This window comes from Lytechinus variegatus, chromosome 14 (genome assembly GCF_018143015.1).
Source record: "Lytechinus variegatus isolate NC3 chromosome 14, Lvar_3.0, whole genome shotgun sequence".
Classification (NCBI taxonomy): Eukaryota; Metazoa; Echinodermata; class Echinoidea; order Temnopleuroida; family Toxopneustidae; genus Lytechinus; species Lytechinus variegatus.
Genome location: NC_054753.1, coordinates 5,891,074 through 5,912,023, shown reverse-complemented (window position 1 = coordinate 5,912,023; position 20,950 = coordinate 5,891,074). Strand labels below are relative to the sequence as shown.

The window sequence follows — 20,950 nt, the reverse complement described above, 5'->3', positions numbered from 1 at the left end:
CCTAGTTCATGAAACTTGACCATAAAGTTAATGAAGTATTACTAAAGATCCTTTTCAGAGTTTCATGTCACATGACCAAGGTCAAAGGTCATTTAGGGTCAATGAACTTAGACCATGTTGGGGGAATCAACATCAAAATCTTAACCTGAGGTTAAGTTTTTGAAATGTCATCATAACTTAGAAAATATATAGACCTAGTTCATTAAATTTAGACATAAGGTTAATCAAGTATCACCAAACATCCTGCATGAGTTTCATCTCACATGACTAAGGTCAAAGGTCATTTAGGGTCGATGAACTTTGGCCGATTTGGGGGTATCTGTTGAATTATAATCAAAACTTTAAAAGTTTTTGGATCTGACTTTTGAATCTTGGACATAAGAGTAATCAAGTATCACTGAATATCCTGTGCACATTTTAGGTCACATGACCAGGTTCAAAGGTCAATGAACTTTGGCCATAATGGGGGTATTTGTTGAATTACTATCCTATCTGTGTAAGTGTATTGGTCTAATTGATAAAACTTGGAAATAAGAGTAACAAAGTATCACTGAACATCTCAGTGAGTCAGCACTGCTGCTATGTTAAATCGCGTGATGCAGGTGAGACGGCCAGAGGCATTCCACTTGCTTTTATACGAACTGTATATGTATTAGCCAAGAAAAAAATTGGATTCTATATGATGGTCCACCCAAGGGCATTTCAGATATTGCTGGAAGACGTCCCTGAGAGAGTGAAAGTAGCGACAAAGCAAAAAAAAAATGGTATGTGAATGCATTTGTTCTTCTTTCCTTGTACAGAATTGTTAGAATGGTTGCACAACATTGCCCTTCTTCAGTAGCTGTTCCTAAAAAAGATGGGTACAATGTATTGCACATCGCAGCAGTGAACAACCACGTTGAAGTCATGAAGTCTCTTTTAGCTATTGAGGTAATAGATATAGTTACTTTATCCATAAAAAAAACATTCACATTAAAAACTGGCTTTTCCTTATGAAGCAATAATAAAAAAAAATCGAATTTGCGTTGGTGAATGCCTTTGGTATTATTCCTTACAAAATGTCGATGAGATGTTTAATTTGTTTCTGTATGAAATATTATTTTATCTTTAGGATAATCACTCTGAATGTCACAATCATCTGTCTAAATAATCTTATCGCTGAGAGCCAGAGTACTCTCTTCTCTCACGCGATCACAAAAAACATACAAAACAGGAAGTATAAATATTTCAATAACATACATTATAACACAAGTTAGTATATTTAAGAATAGTGGAAAGATCACTAAAAAGTTATAAAGAACTTATAAATTAGTGATCCTGAAATTAACACAAAACAACACAAAAATGTAGTCAGGTAACAACAGAACAAGCAAAAAAAAACATAACATGTATACAATTGTTACTATTAGTATTAGACTTTCTGCATTAAATGTATTTCAGGGTATTTTAAAATGTCTTTTAAAGCTTTGAAGGGCAGAGTTTTTATATATTTTTTTTCTTGGTCTGCTCCTTATCAGAAAATATATAACAGGAAAGCTGAAATGATGCGGTGACCTTTTACCTCTTCGGGGTCCTTTTTCATAAGATTTTAAAAATAATTTTCTACTTTTCTATTTAAGGAGGAGGGTGCCAGATTTGTTTTGCACTTGAAATATGAGGTTTTTGATAATCAAATTCCTTAGTCCGTGTAGTCTAAGATCGGATTCTTTGCTGTTTCTGTCTCTCCTAATATTAATCTTTTCGTGCTTTCTTGATCGAACACTCATTACAATATCGATGTTTTGGCCGATGCTAGAATCATTTTTTTTTCGGAACTCAAGCCAGGTTGAAAGCGACCTGAAAGCGTTCATTGATCTAAAACAGAGGAGCGTTTCATTAAAGAACTTGTCGTACGTCTTATCCGACATTTACAATATGAATTATACTTCCCAGCCAGTCAAAATTAAGGAAAGTTGTCAGAAGGCAAATGTTGATGATATTTTCCATCTGAATGTATTTTTTCATTGAGGATAACGGACTGTACATTGAAGCGAAAAACAGTGGAGGTCAGACGGCTCTGCACCTTGCCTCATACGAAGGATACTCGGAAAGTATCGAGTACTTGATTTCTCTTGGAGCAGACATCAATACTAAATGTCATAAAGGCCATAGTCCTCTTCATCTGGTAGCCAGCAGAGCAAGAAAACCAACAGAAATCAAAGAAACACCCGTCCTTAAAAGGGTAAGCAAAACTTTTCATCGCGGTATCCCTATAAAAAGAGGGTGATAATAATAAGGATAATATCAATTTTTTTCGTTCGTAATGTTCGCCGAGGAGTGACGTGTTTTCGAGAGCTCTCGTTTTCGCATGCTAAGTACGTAATAGAAAGCTAACCATGCCTATCAATCTTCGTAGCGGAACGTCAACTGGGCCCTCCGGGGCAGCGCCCCGTCAACAGTCAGCTTCCGAGGTACAACCAAATCCCCCACCTTCCGACTTTGAAAACTTTGTTAGAAAAGGGATTTCTGACATTCGGTCAATGCTTTCTAGTTTTGAGGAGTCTCTAGCTTTTCAGGATGCTCGCACAACGGAATTGGAGAAGAAGGTTTCTCCTCTCGAGAAAAAAGTGAAGGATTTAGAATCACGCATTTCGACCCATGAATCCCGTCTTGAAATGGCAGAGCTAGCCGAAAACAAGTTGGAGCGTTTCTCAAGGAGAAATAACTTTAGAATCGTTGGAGTACCATTTCATCCCAATGAGAACCCCATGGAAGTTGTAAGTCATTTTCTTACTGAGTACTTTGATATGGAACACCCACAGATAGAACGAGCCCATCGGGACGGCCCTCAAGTGAAGAACCTGCCACGTCATCTACTGGTAAAAATGTTGTCGTATCAGGACAAGAGGTACATTGTTTCGCAGCAGAGAAAAAAGCTAGAAAGGGAAAGAATGTATATCATCGATGATCTAACGAAAAGAGATAGAGAAGAGAAGAAGAAATGGATGAAGGAAGTAAACGCGGCTTTCCGTTCGGGAACACGTTATCATTTCTCTGCCGGAAAATGGCGGCAAGGGCGTGGCAACTTAGCACCATTCTACGCAGCCAAGACCAGCGCCGCAGCTGACTCGCCTACACAGAACGTCTCGCGGGGAACCCAGGCAAGGCACGATACTTCCGGGATGGAACCAGCGCTCATTGATTCTTCTCCCATTGGGCACACCCGCGTTACACCCCCGCCACACCCCCTTCCACGCCTTCTACCCGTGTTCAGTATGACGCAGAAGGTCCTCCTCATATTGATCGTATTGTCACAGCGCAAGTGCATCGTGATCCCGACGACGATGATTTGGTTATTCCTTGATCTGATTGGCATGGAATTATTTTGAATAACGAATTGCAAAAGGTAAAAAAACGATATTTATTCTATTTATGTTTAGCGAAAACACAGTTTTACTGCAACAGAGTTCTTGTTCGCGATACTGAGTCTTTCGGTGGAATGTTACAGAAGTTACTTTCACTCATTCACGGAAAAAGAACCGATATTGAAGCAACGATACAAGTTGATCTTTGGAACATTTGTGTACATAGACACTTTAATTCATTTTCATGTTATGATGGACAAAACATTCTAATTCAAGCTATTAATAGTACAATTGAAACGAACCCATTTGTAATTTCATGTAAACACGCTGTAGGTTCACTATTAGGTACTATTAATAAATACTATGACTGAGACAGGAATTTATTCTATGAATGCCCGTGGTCTAGGAGACCGATTTAAACGGATACAGGTGTTATCTTGGTTACGCAGTAAAAATGCGAGTATTTTCTTTTTACAAGAAACCCACTCTACCATTGCTAATGAAAAAAGTTGGGTAGAGGATTGGGGAGTGGGTTCAGTTTTCTTTTCGCATGGAACCTCCAATAGTCGAGGAGTATGTATTCTTTTGAAAAACGTTTTAGATATTACTGTTAATAAAGAATATCACGATGAGTTTGGTCGTTTTGTAATATTAGATACCATTTTAAATCAACAAAAAATCACACTGATAAATGTGTATGGTCCTAACGACGATAATCATACATTTTTTGATGAAATACTTCATAAGTTACAAGAATTTGATTGTGAATCTGTTCTTTGGGGTGGGGATTTTAATCTGGTTTTGGATGTAAACAAAGACAAAAAAGGTGGCCGCCAAACCACACATTTGCACTCTTTAAATTCAATTGATATAATAATGGATGAATATAATTTAGTAGATATTTGGCGCTTTCATAATGTTGATATCCAGAAGTTTACTTGGAATTCAAGAAATGTATTCTGTCGCTTGGACTTTTTCTTAGTTTCGCACAACTTGATTACACAAATTGATAATTGTGATATCCTACCTGGTTTCAAAACCGACCATTCGGCGATATTTTGTAATTTACATTTTTTAAATAAAACTAGGGGGAGAGGTTTTTGGAAATATAATACTTCATTATTACAAGATGAAACATACACGGAATTGGTTCGTGATTGTATAAAAGAAAACAAGAATATGTTTTTGAATAATTTAGATCCTAATACGTTCTGGGATTTTCTTAAATGTCAAATTAGATCATTAACGATTGGCTATTCAATAGAGAAAGCCAGGCAAGGTAGAGCTCGAGAAAAAAATATTATAGCTAGACTCAAATTCCTTGAGTCCAGTTATTCCCAGAATCAATCTGAAGTGATTAAAAATGAGATAATATCTTGTAAAGAGGATCTTGAGATGTTATATGAGAGAAAGACAGCAGGTGCAATTATAAGAGCAAGAGCTAATTGGATCGAAAATGGTGAAAGAAACACACGTTATTTTATAAATCTTGAAAAAAGGAATCAACGACAGAATGTTATAACTAAATTACAAATTGATAATCATATAATTGTGACTTCACAAAAACAAATACTAATTTCTCTCAGAGACTATTATCAAACTATATTCACATCATCTCATCCATCTCAAATTGATCTTTACGATATTTTACCTCAGGGTGATAAATGCAATATTTTATCACCAGAGTTACAAAAGAAATGTGAAGGTGTTATAACAATGCAAGAATGTGTTAATGCTCTGAAATCAATGAATAACAACAAGACTCCGGGAACGGATGGGTTCCCGTGTGAATTCTATAAATTTTTCTTTAAAGAATTAGGAGATGTTTTAATCAATAGTTTTAATTATTCCTTTATACAAGGTAAATTGTCATTGGATCAGAGGAGAGGAATTATTCATCTCATTCCTAAAAAAGACCAAAATCCTTTGCTTTTAAAAAGTTGGAGGCCCATCTCTATTTTAAACACCGACTATAAACTTCTTGCAAAATGTTTAGCTTTGAGATTGCGAAAGGTGTTAGGTGGTATTATCAATAATGACCAGACAGGATTTTTACATGGTCGGTATATTGGTGAAAATATTCGCTTAGCCTTAGATATGATTGAATTTACAAATGAACACGATATTCCAGGTTTTATGTTAATGGCCGACATAGAAAAGGCATTTGATAAATTAGAATGGTCCTTTTTACTTCAAGCTTTGAAATATTTCAATTTTGGTGAAGATTTGATATTATGGATTAGAGTTATGTACAATGATATATATTCTTGTATTTTGAATAATGGACATGCTTCAGAATTTTTTCAAATTTCATGTGGAGTAAGACAGGGCTGCCCTTTAAGTCCTCTTCTTTATATCATTTGTAATGAAATTATGTGTTTATGGATAAGGGGAAACAGTGATATTAAAGGTATAACAGTGAATGGAATAGAAATTAAGCTGAACTCTTATGCAGATGACACAACATTTTATATAAATGACGTCAAGTCTCTTAAAATCATTATGTATATTTTGGATGAATTTAAGGTTTTTTCAGGGCTTTGCATTAATCGAAATAAATCTGAAATTGTGGCACTAGGTTATTACAAAGCACATCCTCCAGACATATCCTTTTCCGGATTAAGATTTTCTAATGGCCCATTTAGATTATTGGGAGTATATTTTTCACCTGACTTAAAAGACATATTTGAATTGAATTTTATTCAAAGCTTAAGAAAATAAAGAATGTTTTAAGAGTATGGAAAATGAGAAATTTAACTCCAATAGGGAAAATAACTATTTTGAAGTCACTCGGCCTTTCTCAAATTATATTTCTGTTGTCTGTATTACCAAAACCTCCTGAAGATTTTATGAAAGAATTAGAACATTCAATTTACTCTTTTATTTGGAATGAAAAACCGGATAAAATCAGTCGTCTTACAATTATTGGAGACTATAGTCAAGGTGGATTGAAAATGTTACATTTACCTTCTGTAATTTCTGGCTTGAAAATTGCGTGGGTTAAACGTTATATGAGCACAGAAAATAAAGGAAAATGGAAATGTTTTTTCGAACACAACTTGGTCACCTTTGGAGGAGAATTGTTTTGGACATGTAATTTAAAATACGATGATCCCAAAATATTACAAATAAAAAATCAATTCATTCGAGAAATCTTAATTACTTGGAGTCGTTTAACATTCTCTCCTAATTTATCTGATTTGAATATAAAGAATCAAGTGTTATGGAATAACTCATTGATCAAAGTAGATGGGAAAGTTATATATAAACAACTTTGGCTTAAAAATGGGATCATCAGTATTAAACATTTAATGGATGAACAAAACAATTTTCTCTCACATACAACTTTTTTACAAAAATACAAAATTAATTGTAATTTTCTTGAATATCATTCATTGATTTCTGCAATACCCAATGAATGGAAACATTTTAGTCAACATCTTGTCGAGAGTAAAACAACTCAAGAAGATTTGTTGTATAATTTAAATAATGTTTTTAAGGTATGCAAGTTTATCCATAGAATTTCTGTTGATAAAATCTTAAAGTCCCCCACTTCGCAATCAAAATGGGCATCCATTTTAAATGAACCGGTTAATAATTGGAACAGATTGTATATGATTCCCTTTAAATGCTGTCTTTCTACAAAACTCCGCTACTTTCAATATAAACTTTTCAATCGGATAATGGGGGTGAACAAACATCTTTACGATATTGGCTTGTCTGAATCTAATTTATGTACATTTTGTTCTTCCTCTGTTGAAAGTATTTCACATCTGTTTTGGGACTGCCCTGTAACTCAACAATTTATTCAAAACTTCCAAACCTCTTATTTGAACAATAACGTGGATTTGAATAAGAATTTATTTTTGTTTGGTTGCCCAGACGCTCAATACTCTACTGTAAACCGTTATATTCTTTATGCTAAATATTTCATTTTTTCCACACGTTGTAAGGGTAATCGGTTGTGTTTTAGCTCTTTTAAGAGTGTATTGAAACGCTATTGTGAAATTGAAATGGTTCTCAGTCAAAAACATCATAATTTTGTCATATCATTAGATAATAGCACGCATGTACAGTTGTTGTAAACATGTTCGCTTCATGATTCTTTTGTAAATTGAATTGCTTTCGTGTTTGATTTCTGAATAAAATCTTTCTATGAAAGAAAAAAAAAAAAAAAGATTTATATAGCGCCATCTATCTTGGAATAATTTATTCCGAATCGCACTTTTTAGCTTTAGCTCGAACTGCCTTCAACCGCTCAGTGCATTCATCAATTGTCAGTGAATTAATCAGGCCGGTGGTCATTTCATCTTCCCTGAAAATTTTTGTTTTGCTGAATGAAAACTTGCTATGGCTTTGATTCGAACCCATCTCAAAGACGACCTGGGTCACGTTACACAAAGGTGAGCGATTAATCGGACGCTTGATTTTAACGATTGACGTTGCCGAGTGGTATAAGGCGCGTTGCTTTACATGGAAAATCCGGGGTTCGATCCCCAGCCGCGGTACCTATGCCCGTGAGCAAGGCATTTACTTTGCAATGCTCTTTTATTCTGCATTCAAATAAATTAAAATGCTATACGCATTCTTAGTAACTAGGTGTGTACTTCTTTTTAAAAAGTGCAATCAATCGTAGAAACGTGTTCTACGGTCATTGCTAAGCCTTGTGTTACGGGTCTCTGGTCGCAACGACCTCACAACTGATAAGAGCAATGATAAAGATGTTATTAAAGTAATGATAATAATGATAATAAAAAGTACTGTCGCCTGTAGGCGTCAATGCAATGATTGGAAAAAAATCCAAATATCCGCATTAACCTTTTTTTTCTAAAGAGTAGATCACAGTACTATACGGGGTCGAGTCCAAATTTATACTGTAGCCTATGGGACAGGATTCCCCCCCCCCCATTCCTTAAGAGGGAAAAAAATCTTACAAATATTCCGCGCACGATCAAGGTCGAAATCTGTCGAACATGGGTTTTTTTTAATCTCTCTGTCAGATTCAAAAGAAGTATAGGGATAGAGGTGTGGGCAACAGCACTGGTGCAGCACTGCTGTGTTTCATGGTCCTACATGGGGCGTCAATCGATAGTGAAAACGAGTCTTGTCGTACCCCTCTATACTACATCGATGATCCAAAACTAAGAAGAACTTTGAAGGAGATTGCTCGTGGAGACAGGTAATGTAATACTTTTACTTAAGTGCTATAACACACATGCACCCATGTTCGCACATAGCTATGTATTCACCTTGCAATAAGATCCTAGTCCTCTGATTAGCCAAATGTGTTAGTATAGTCGTAGAAACATTTAGCCCACTGCCAATGGTTACCGTTAAAAGTGGTGAGACAAATACGAATTTCAGCGGTTATTTGGATATAATCGCTGCTACGAAAACAAAGCTATGCTAAAATAGCCTTTTTTATTCCTATCGCCGTCTTCCACTGAATCAAAGATTATCATTTGTTCTTTAGGTATACTCATTGTAAATATGTTACTTTTGTTATATACATGTAACACTATGTAAAGGGGCCCCGTTAACAAGCTGTGCTTCACTGGGGTTCCAAACCGATAATTCTGAGTTCTATGATGTTGTACTCTGTACCATTGTTTTTGTTTGATATGGTTTGAAATAAATACAATATTATACTACTATACTATTTCACTTACATTCCATACTAGAAATGTTATAATTAGGAAAAGAAGTAGCATGATTAAAAATGTCTAGTGCAAAAAGTTTTCGTTGAACTAACTTAAATGATTGAATGAGCAGCACACACATCCGCGACAGTGACAATGAAATTGAATACCAGGAATATAGTTTAGCTGTACCAAATAGTCAGTCAAAATTACGGTGAATTATTTGGTTGGAGGTTTATTGGTCAGATGCATTCAGTATACTTGTCATAGGCATATAATGTGACAAAACCTCATGAACGTTAAATATCACGGAAAATTGTGCATCGTCTTTTACATTCAAGTTTTCTAATAAACTATTAAAGCCGAAACAATGCTAAAGTTAGCAGTACGCATTGTACTGTATATGCCTTCATTTTAATTACCTTTGAGAGGCAGTAAAGACTGCAAAAAATTACTGTGAATACCTGAGATACGTGCATCATTACTGACATCATGAATTTCAAATGTGCATAGATATCCATCGTGTTCGAAACCATTTTTTTAGCCCACCACCAAAATTACTTTATCATTTTATCAATGAATAATCAAGCATGCTTTAAACTTTATATTGTGTTGCTTTTTATGAGGACAAGGACCACATTATTCATTGCAGCACTAATGAAAAAGAAGTAAAAAGCGAATGTGGAAATATCATCCAAGGCAATCGAGGCAATGGTCTTGGATGGCCTTTAATAGATTTATTTGAAATGTTGTGAAATATGCCATGAGATATGCATTTATCTTTTTTTCCAGAAGGGCTGTTGACTTGGAAACACTACAAGAAATGGAAGTAGATGAAGCTTCAGAAACAGAAGACCTGACAACCAACGCCATCCTTGATGACGATGATGATATCCCTATCCCGCAAACTCCCGTAGACGATCCAGCTGCCAATGATCAAGGATCAGAAAACCTAACCAGAACGAACAAGCCAAAGCCTGGATGTACGTACATAGGTGTCTGTCTATTCACGTAATTACTCCTTACGCGTTAAACCACCAATATTTTGTTGATCGCAGCATGCTTATCTAATGTACTGTATATATTTCTTCTTTTTACGCTGTTCAACATAACTTATTCAATACGTGAAACATAATAACGGCAACATAACTATGTTCTATCTCTATCGAATTAAAGAGGAGTAAACTGACAAATTTCATTCAATTCTACATTTATTTCCATAGACGAAAACATGAATACATTTTCAAACATTTAACAATACAATGAAGGTAGCAACCCAGTAAGCACTGCTTGTGACGAGTGCACCGTGACATTTAGCTAGCATAGACAATAAAGACATAATACATGAAAACAAAATTATCCCTACAAAGAACATTACATAATAATGGGAAAAACACAAACGACAACAAATCAGGTATACATTATATCGAACTAAGAAAAATGAACAGGCATAAGCTGACTGATACACTGATAAATAGATATACTGACAATGCTGGTAGGTTGTAAAATCATCTAAAGTAAGCAGCTTCGCTTTGAGTAAATCAAGGGGTAAATTAGTATACAGAGTATTAGTGGGCGCGTCTTGGTCTAGTGGTTCTGACTTTCGCCTTTCAAACAGAGGGTCGTGGGTTCGAATCCTGGCCGTGGCGTGTTTTCCTCAAAAAGCTGTGTGCACCTGAATCGGTAGCCTAGCTTAGTCGGGTAATAATAATAATAGCAGGACCCGCTGGGCGACAGTTTTCGAAACTTAATTGGCTACCCTGGGTAAATATACCGTTATTATGATGTGTTAACTTTTGATCTTGGGATTACAATGACTGTTTGTTGTCTCTCATAGTGTATTATAATTCAATTGTATTACAAGACTACACTGCTGATAATTTCGCGTGCATTGTGAGTAGTGGACCTCTCCAGATAGGCGTCGGTTGGTTCCTGAAGTGGGACTATTAAGGCTCTTGGTTTGTAAGTCATTTAACATTTGGTAAAACTTAGTAAACAGTCTTGATCAAAAATTTTGTTTTTCTTCAGTGTTTGAGCTTGTTCATGAAATTCAAGTGTGTGATCTTAAAATGGGATCTGTAGTTGGAACTGGACAATACGGTGTCGTCCATCGAGCAACATGGCGAGGAACCACGGTTGCAGTCAAAAAGATCTCTATCATCGGGAGTAAAAAGGATGAAGTCGAAAAGGAAGTTTCTATCCACAGGTAGGCTTTAAGCAGAGCAGGAGGAAAAGTAAGAGTAGTATATTGTAGGAGTGCATGTAGACTAGGCCATGTGACATTTCGGTATTCATGGTATTTGTGAGCACCATTATAACATGGAGAAGAACGTTCCATGGTATCAATTAAGAAAATCGGTCATATATTTTAAGGTCAAGTCCACCTCAGAGAAAAGTTGATTTGAATCAATAGAGAAAAATCAGACAAGCACAATGCCGAAGATTTCATCAAAATCGGATGTAAAATAAGAAAGTTATGACATTTCAAAGTTTCGCTTATTTTTAACAAAATAGTTATATGAACGAGCCAGTTACATCCAAATGAGAGAGTTGATGATGTCACTCACTCATTTCTTTTGTTATTTATTGTTTGAATTATACAATATTTCAATTTTTACGAATTTGACGATTGGGACCTCCTTGCCTGAAGCACAAAATGTTAAAATAATGGAATTCCATGTGTTCAGGGAGAAATGAAACTTCATTTCACATGACAATGACGAGAAAATCAAAATATTTCATATTTCAAACAATAAAATACAAAAGAAATAGTGAGTGAATGACATCACCGACTCTCTCATTTGGATGTAGCTGGCTCGTTCATATAACTGTTTTTGTGAAATTAAGCGAAATTTTGAAATGTCATAACTTTCTTATTTTACATCCGATTTTGATGAAATTTTCAGTGTTATGCTTGTTGAATTTTTCTCGTTTTATTCAAATCAAGTTTTTGTTGGGGTGGACTTGTCCTTTAAAAATCGTGCTTATGGCTTACGAGCTTACGAAATGCATGTATACTTTGTCTACTGATGCCAGTACTGCTTAAGTTATATGTTGAGATGTGTTAAAAGTGAAGGTCAGTTTGATGAATTTTAATCTTATTATTGTATCTGTCCTTTGGTCCTTCCAGGCAAGCCACCCATCCAAATATCGTGAAAATGATGGCTCTAGGTTATGAGTGTACGGACGCCTATCTTGTTATGCAGTTTATTGAAGGACCAAGTTTAGATAAGATCATCTTCCCCTATCATGATGACCCAAAGGTATTCTAGACCAAGATAGATGGATATGTTCGAAGGGTTTGCAGCTAAATCACTACCCGAAATCCGTCATTTTGTTGTACATGTTTTAGGAGTTTTCAGTTTTTAATATGTACAATGTTAAGGGTGGTTTTACGCCAGAGATGCAGCAGGACAGGAAAGGGCGTTTGAAAAGGTTGCGAGTTTCGATGTTGTTTTCATATGCATGTGATTTAGACAGGAGCTCATCTATCCAGGGAGGGTTTCTGGGGGTGCTGTGACAATGCTCAGCACCCCCATTAACAATAGAATAATCCTCCGTGGACATGGCCCTGTGTGTAAAGGCATGATAATGATGAGGAGGAAGCTTGGGTTTTAATAGCTTTATATTGAGAATTCAAATAAGTCTGTAGCTAGGAATTGTCAGGTTTGAAGTAATTTTCATATGTTTGTTTTGTAAAACTTTCAGTTTGATAATCTGAAGGTCATTATTTTACACTTTATTAGAAGAAAATTTTCAAATGTAAGTTGCGGGAAAGGTTTTAAAATATGTCAGATTTGTGGCGCCGGACAAAGTGTAGGGGAAGGCGGGGGTAAGTTGAGCCACCAGCCCTGGGCTAATAATGAATGCGTCAGACACTATGGTGGTGTCATGTAGTGATGACCCATTACATAACCCTTAACCCAACCACTTTTTTTCAACTTTGAAACAATAGGTACTTTTTTAGAGGGAAAAATACAAATTTCAGCCATAAAAGGAAAAAATGTGAAATAGATCAGTGCTTTTTACCCACACACGTCTTTAAATATAATAAGTTGCTTCCTAAATTAAACATGTTAAAATTTCTAATTAAAAAAAAATATATTAAAAAGTAATCACTTTTTCCATGTCCTTTTTGTGAAATGCGACTGGCCGATTTGGGGGACATGGAATCCACAAAATAAATTCAATTCAATACATTCAATCTGTCTGGATGTATGTATTGTTTGAAAGCCTCGGATGTCAACTTGAAGATAAATTAGCAGTATAAACTTGACAAAAAGACTTGCCCTTGTAAAATTGACAGCACCGAGTGTTAGGAAAGACATGTAATGGTGTAATGCGACTGCCAGCGGAATTGCACATATAATCTGACACTAACTCTAGTCACGGGCGAATAATCACGTATGTCATCAATCCTTGTTTCAAACTACTAACAGTAGAATGTGGTCTTCAATTCTACTCCCCTGGAACGTTCATACAGATTCATCTAGACTGGTCCGCCAAGGTTGGGATATCCCGTGAGATTCTCCAGGCAGTCACCTTTATGCATGCCAGCAATATCTTACATCTTGATATCAAGCCGGCCAATATTCTGGTAATTAGTGAAATTTTACGAAGTGAAAATAGGTGGTTTTGATAATGCATTAGCAGCGAGGGTACATAATCTAGTTTATAAATTGATAATCTGAAAATGTTGTGTCTGATAAAACAAAAACATTTACAGAGACTCCAACGCCAAGCACCTTCTGATAGAGATTCTAACACCTGGATCTCCTATCAAACTGGAGACTCCAACTCTCAATTCGTTCATAAGGCTGGCGCTCTACCATCATGACCATTGAGCTACTGTACTCATGGTTCCAGGTAGCTATTTTTTCCGTCGCTACTTGTGCATCCTCCGCGAGAAGTCAATATAACCTTGCCAAAGCTTTTTCGTGAATAAGTGTGTAATTGAACATTATTTACCATGATCGTATTTTAATTTTGTTGTATGTTTTTTTTCTGTCTTTTATATATAGATGGAGCAATCTCCTTTCCTTTCATTTGTAATTGTGTGTATTGGTTTTTAATGTGAAAATAAATGAAATGAATTATAATTGTAATGATGATCGCAGGCGTTCGTGATTCTAATCATCTTCTAGCTTTTGTTTCACATGTGCTAAGAAATCGTCATTAGCCTTAATTTTCACTGCGAATCACCAATCAAATTACCTTTTTTAACCATGTGAAAGGGCGGAAAGTCAGACTACGCCTCGTGAATATGCATGGCCACAGGATATAACGTAATTTGCGACTTATCATCATTGGCCCGTTTCATAAAGAGTTTTACTTTTGTGTATATAGCGCACATATAAATAACCATTATTACCCGATACTGAACAATAACTTGTTGCACCCCCCCCCCCCCCCCCATTCAGGTAGAGGCTATCACCAACCGTCCCTTCATCTGTGACATGGGTCTTGCCCACATCAAGAGCCGGAACGCCATGTCCCAATCTACCATGAACATCAAGGGCACACCTTGTTACATGCCACCCGAGGCAATTACGTTGATGGTTGCTGCGGGACCAGGTTACAAACATTCCAATAAACATGACATCTGGTCAGTTGCAGGAACACTGGTGGAGTTCTACTCCATGAAACGCCTTTGGGGAGTTTTGCCCAGTCCGGTGGCGCTATTAACTCGCTTTATGACGGGGGGAATGTGCAAACCTGAGGCTCTGGAATTCGTGGATCCAAAAATCCAAGAGATTCTTCGACCCTGCTTCAATGAGAAGCCTGAAGATAGACCATCGGCGGAAGAGCTACAGGATAAATTTGATAATCTCTCTTAAACAGGAAATTACATTAACCTTCTTTAAGAACAGAATATAGTAGCAATATTTGTATAGCAATTATTTATGTAGTACTAGTCTTATTGTGATGACATCTACTACTGGTTTTCCCCCGATTGGTGCAAAGCTATCATTGAAGCATGGTTCATCAGGTTTGTCAGTTTGTATTATATATGATACTAATATGATATTCGCTAATTGTGATGTTCTGAAGATTGGCAATGTTCATGAATAATGGAAAATGCATTGAAGATTGACAAAGCTCATAGTTTTGAGTGGGAAAAACGTTCTTGATCATTTACGAATGTAAAATGTAATTTAATCTCGTATCAGTTCACTGATGAAACAAACATCTGGGGGTCATTTAACAGTAATGTAAGAAAATGCTCATATGCGAATGTGAACAATGTCGTCATCTGAGGAATCATCTAAGGCAGTGGCGGTTCTAGCTGTTTGTGGTTTGACCGTATCAAGACAACTACCCCCTGGACAATTATCCCCCAGGACAATTACCCCCCCGGACAATTACCCCGGAGGACAATTACATTCATACCCAACCCGCATATCTGGAAACCTCCACCTTACTAACTCCAAATTATTAATAGCTCACAAACCCATTCGACATTATGGTCGCGATATTTGGAACAATCGTCCAGACAATATTAAATCATGTTCAACAATTTACTCCTTGAAAGCTAATATTAACGTAACATTATTAAATCATATGCAGCCCCCTCTTCAAGTCAATATCTCAACTGCTCTCTACCGCACCTGCACCGCACCCACTTGATCAATGAAGAACTAGTATGTACATTTTACGAGGCCTCCCGTCATCATCAAGCCTATTTATGAATATATTTTACACATGAATCGCATTATGTGAACTCATAAATAAAAAAATAATTTGTTGTTGTTGTTTGTCATATTACACCTTTATTTCCAACTGTTTTAGCTTCATGCAGAATGATATTGTTAAACTGCAGACAACCATTGCTATGTTTGTGAAGCAGTTTAAAATAAAGTGAACAAAATTAAGATATAAATATTATCCGTTCATACCATGCAACGTAATAAAAACAGATCTTTAACTTTGTTGTAACTTGTACTTAACATATTCTTTTTCATTATAGGGTTTTTATTTTGACAACTTATTAAAAAGATCTTATCCAAGTACATTATCTTTTCAACATTGAAATGACTATACCTTTGCAGCGATGCAAAGAAAATATCTCAGTTAAGGTTATGTACATAGGCCTCAGTATTGAGTCTATTGATGTCCATTCAAAAAGCAGTTTGTATTCTCGGCATAAATGCAGATTTTATATCCCTGATTGACAATCACGATCCCGTAAACTTGTTACGGCTAGCCCAACATATCGTGAGTACAGACAGTGGCGTACTGAAAAAAAAAGAAATTGAGGAGCCCAACATTTCGTCGCACGCACCACGAACCGTCCTCTCTGCGCACTTTTTAAACCAGCAATAAGTGCACCTATAAGGAGAGCAATTTATTTACCGGTGTCCTTTTTTCGATAGTTCAGGTTCCAAAGTCTTATCCCGTATCTTTACATTTTCTTGAAGTGAATTATTTACGCCACAGAGGGCATCGTAACAGAGAGATGGTTCGTGGTGAAATCGCAAGGCGCGATAGCGCACTGTATTCGCACGCACCACGAACTATGGAAGCTTAAAAGTGCCACCGAGATGTTGAGATAATTATCTTGGGAAGTCGACATCATGATAGCAAAAGATCAGATGACGAGATCCTAGATCTCATCATGTCGACATCTTTTAGAAGAGATGATGAGATGACAAGATCCCGGATCTCATCATGTCAACATCTTTTAGAAGAGATGATGAGATGACAAGATCCCAGATCTCATCATGTCAACATCTTTTGGAAGAGATGATGAGATGACAAGATCCCGGATCTCATCATGTTGACATCTTTTAGAAGAGATGTTGAGATGACAAGATCCCGGATCTCATCATGTCAACATCTTTTAGAAGAGATGATAAGATGACAAGATCCCGGATCTCATCATGTTGACATCTTTTAGAAGAGATGATGAGATGACAAGATCCCGGATCTCGTCATGTCAACATCTTGTAGAATAGATGATGAGATGACAAGATCCAGGATCTCATCATGTCAACATCTTGTAGAAGAGATGATCAGATGACAAGATCCCGGATCTCCTCATGTCGACATCTTTTAGTAGAGATGATCAGATGACAAGATCCCGGATCTCGTCATGTCGACATCTTTTAGAAGAAATGGTCAGATGACAAGATCTTCGATCCATGATCATGTCATCTAATCATCTCTTCTAAAAGATCTTGACATGATGAGATCCGGGATCTTGTCATCTCATCATCTCTTCTACAAGATGTCAACATGATAAGATCCGGGATCTTGTCATCTCATCATCTCTTCTAAAAGATGTCAACATGATGAGATCCGGGATCATGTCATCTCATCATCTCTTCTAAAAGATATCGACATGATGAGATCTGGGATCTCGTCATCTTATCTTTCGCTATCAAGATGTCGACTTCCCGAGATAATTATCTCAACATCTCGGTGGCACTTTTAAGCTTCCATAACGAACCGTCCGGACGGTTCGTGGTGCGTGCGACGATTTATAAAAGGTTGCGAGCGAGCAAAATATCAACATGTTTATGACAATAATCGTTTTTGTCTCACCTGCGAAGCAGAGTGAGACTATAGGCGCCGCTTTTCCGACGGCGGCGGCGGCGGCGGCGTCAACATCAAATCTTAACCTGAGGTTAAGTTTTTGAAATGACATCATAACTTAGAAAGTATATGGACCTAGTTAATAAAACTTGGCCATAAGGTTAATCAAGTATTACTGTACATCCTATTAGAGTTTCATGTCACATGACCAAGGTCAAAGGTCATTTAGGGTCAATGAACTTAGACCATGTTGGAGGAATCAACATCGAAATCTTAACCTGAGGTTAAGTTTTTGAAATGTCATCATAACTTAGAAAATGTATGGACCTAGTTCATGAAACTTGGAAATAAGATTAATCAAGTATCACTGATTATTCTGCATGAGTTTCACGTCACATGACCAAGGTCAAAGGTCATTTAGGGTCAATGAACTTTGGCCGAATTGGGGATATATGTTGAATTCCCATCATAACTTTGAAAGTTTATGGATCTGATTCATGAAACTTGGACATAATAGTAATCAAGCATCACTAAACATTTTGTGCAAGTTTCAGGTCTCATGATTAAGGTCAAAGGTCATTTAGGGTCAATGAACTTTGGCCGAATCGGGGGTACATGTATCTGTTGAATTACCATCATAACTTTGAAAGTTTATTGGTCTAGTTCATTAAACTTGGGCATTAGAGTAATCAAGTATCACTGAACATCCTGTGCGCGTTTCAGGTCACATGACCAAGGTCAAAGGTCAATGAACTTTGGCCGAATTGGGTGTATCTGTTGAACTACCATCATAACTTTGAAAGTTTATGGATCTGATTCATGAAACTTGTACATAAGAGTAATCAAGTATCACTGAACATCTTGTGCGAGTTAGAGTAGTATTCAAAGTCAGCACTGCTGCTATATTGAACCGCGTGATGCAGGTGAGACGGCCAGAGGCATTCCACTTGTTTATTATTTTTTTTTTTTTTTACAATATCAGAAAATAATTTCGTAGAACAAATAGTAGGCAAAGGGCCTATACATTTTAATGAATCCAAGAAGTCGTGAGTTTACAGACTAGTCGAGCTATAGAATGCTTCAATGTTATATTTCCTGGTTGACTCCCTCATGCAATGTATTGTTCAAATGTGTGGTCTTATAGATCTGAATCTAATTATTATACGGTGCAAAAACTATATAAACGTGCAGCATACATCGCAAGCGGTTGACGGGAAACCCAATCAGAGCGTGTTTTTCAAATTCTCTCCTGGTCTTTTTTAAAAGAATTGTACAGGAAATCTACATTGTGTATGGCATGTAAATGGATTAACTCCACATTATTTGGTTAAGTACCAAACTTATTTTTAATGATGATGTATCAGTGCGTATAACACGAAGAACTAATAGATTAATATTTCGAGCTCCGAAATAATTACACATTACAAAAACACATTTATACCGGTAGGAATAAATGAACGAACTGTTTATCTCATGACACTCGATCTGCTCAATCATTAGTAGGACCTTATTTTAAAAGGACTTCTGAATTCTTTAAAATATTTGCATAGGCCTATCACATAATTGCATAATTTGTTTTCGCTCATGCCAATTTATAGTCATAATGTTAAATTAATTATTGTAATTTGTGTGAATTTTAATTACATGTAACAGGGCCCAATAGCAGACCGGCTTTTCATATTTGTTAATGTTTTTATCATGTTAAATAAATAAATTAATAAATAAGATAAAGAAATATTTAATAAGTCAAATTTAGCCTACGTTTGCCTTCATTGTAAATAGTCTTATTGTTTTCCCAACGGGAAAAATTATCTTCAGGATCTGCCCTTTCCATAAGTTGCACCTCTAAAGTGTTGGACTTGGTATACGATTATCTTACACACCCTCACCCACACACTCCCAAGTGCGGCGCACACACACCACCACCGCAACAACAATACAAGTACGGTGTCCCCATCATTGAAGGTCAAGTCCACCCAAGAAAAAAGTGAATTTGAATAATTAGAGAAAAATCAAACATGAATAACGCTGAAAACTTCATCAAAGTGGAATGTAAAATAAAAAAGTTAAAGTTCCGCTTATTTTTCACAAAACAGTTCTATGCTAAACTCAGTTATATGCAAATGAGAGAGTACATGATGTACTCTTTCTTTTGTTTTCATTGTTTGAATCATAGGGGTCCGACCACTTGACCGAAGGTCCGCGAGGCCGAGGGTCCGCGAGAACGAAGGCCCGCGAGACCGAAGGTCCGCGAGACCGACCTTTTTTCCCCTTAATCGGTTGCCGCGGTCGAGTGGTTTAAGACGCCTCGTTGCAGTGGCGTAACATGTGCCTGTTAACGGGGGGGGGGGAGGGGTGTCAAGTAATTCCCGGTAACTAAATAGAATCAGTGGCGTTGCTAGGATTTCATGACTCATGAGAAAGAGACACATATCTCACCAACAAATTATAATGCGAGCGAAACACGTACTGCGCGCACGAAACGTCTCTCTAGGGGGGGGGGGGGGTGCAGGGAGGGGGTGTTTCTGCTACTTACAGTATAAACTCACGATTAGAGGCGTCGATCCTGGGGGATAGGGGGGGGCAAACATATCGTTTTACCCCCCCCCCCCCCAATAATTCCGGATGTGTAAAAATAAAATAAGATTGTAATGTTAGACAGAAATCGGCAAGCGAAATTGAGATGCACAACTCGTTCTTTATTCAAAATCGTGCTCAAAATGTTCGTTTTTCAGAGTGGAATATAAAAATTTTCAGCTCGCGTTTCGCGCTCGCATCACTTCTTTATCAATAAATACATACTTTTCATGATTAAATAGGTGAATGGAATGTCCCGTTTTCAAGTAAACCTAAAGAAACAACTCCCGCTTCGATTTGCAATAATATTTGGTTGGATATACATCTTGTTCTTTCTTAAAAATGTCCATTAAACTGTAATTTTTTTTCAGATCAAAATATCAAAATTTTCAGCTCGCGCACTTTCGTCAATTGTTCTTTTAATTACCCATCTTAATCATTGTTACCAAAATGCTTGGAATATCAAGCTTTCAACCGGCAACCGATGAAGGGAAAAAAGTCGGTATCGCGGACCTTCGGCCTCGCACGCCTTCGGTCTCGCGGACCCTCGGTCTAGCGGGCTGTCACCGAATCATACAATATTTCATTTTTTTACGAAATCGACCAGTAGGACCCCCTTGCTTGAACCATACAATTTTAAAATAATGGAATACATGTGTTCAGGGAGGAATAAAACTTTGTTTAGCATGACAATGATGAGAAAATCAAAATATTTTATATTTTATATAATACAAAAGAAGTGGTGAGTGGATGATGTCATCGGTCCCCTCATTTGCATGCCAACCAGGATGTGCATAATTATAATTGTTTTGAAAAAAATAAGCGAAACTTTAAAGTGTTATAATTATCTTATTC

General features: G+C 36.7%; 1 protein-coding gene across 1 annotated transcript in view; it reads left to right on the top strand.

Moving 5' to 3' along the window:
- LOC121427900 (E3 ubiquitin-protein ligase MIB2-like) overlaps positions 1-16,410 on the top strand; it is a 55,523-nt gene extending 39,113 nt beyond the window's left edge. Inside the window, 8 exon segments of the mRNA XM_041624473.1 lie at positions 801-930; positions 2,009-2,221; positions 8,345-8,523; positions 9,776-9,966; positions 11,012-11,189; positions 12,114-12,246; positions 13,467-13,580; positions 14,404-16,410. Coding sequence (XP_041480407.1) covers positions 801-930; positions 2,009-2,221; positions 8,345-8,523; positions 9,776-9,966; positions 11,012-11,189; positions 12,114-12,246; positions 13,467-13,580; positions 14,404-14,820 — 1,555 coding nt within the window. The 3' untranslated portion in view covers positions 14,821-16,410.
- The last annotated feature ends 4,540 nt before the right edge of the window (positions 16,411-20,950 follow it).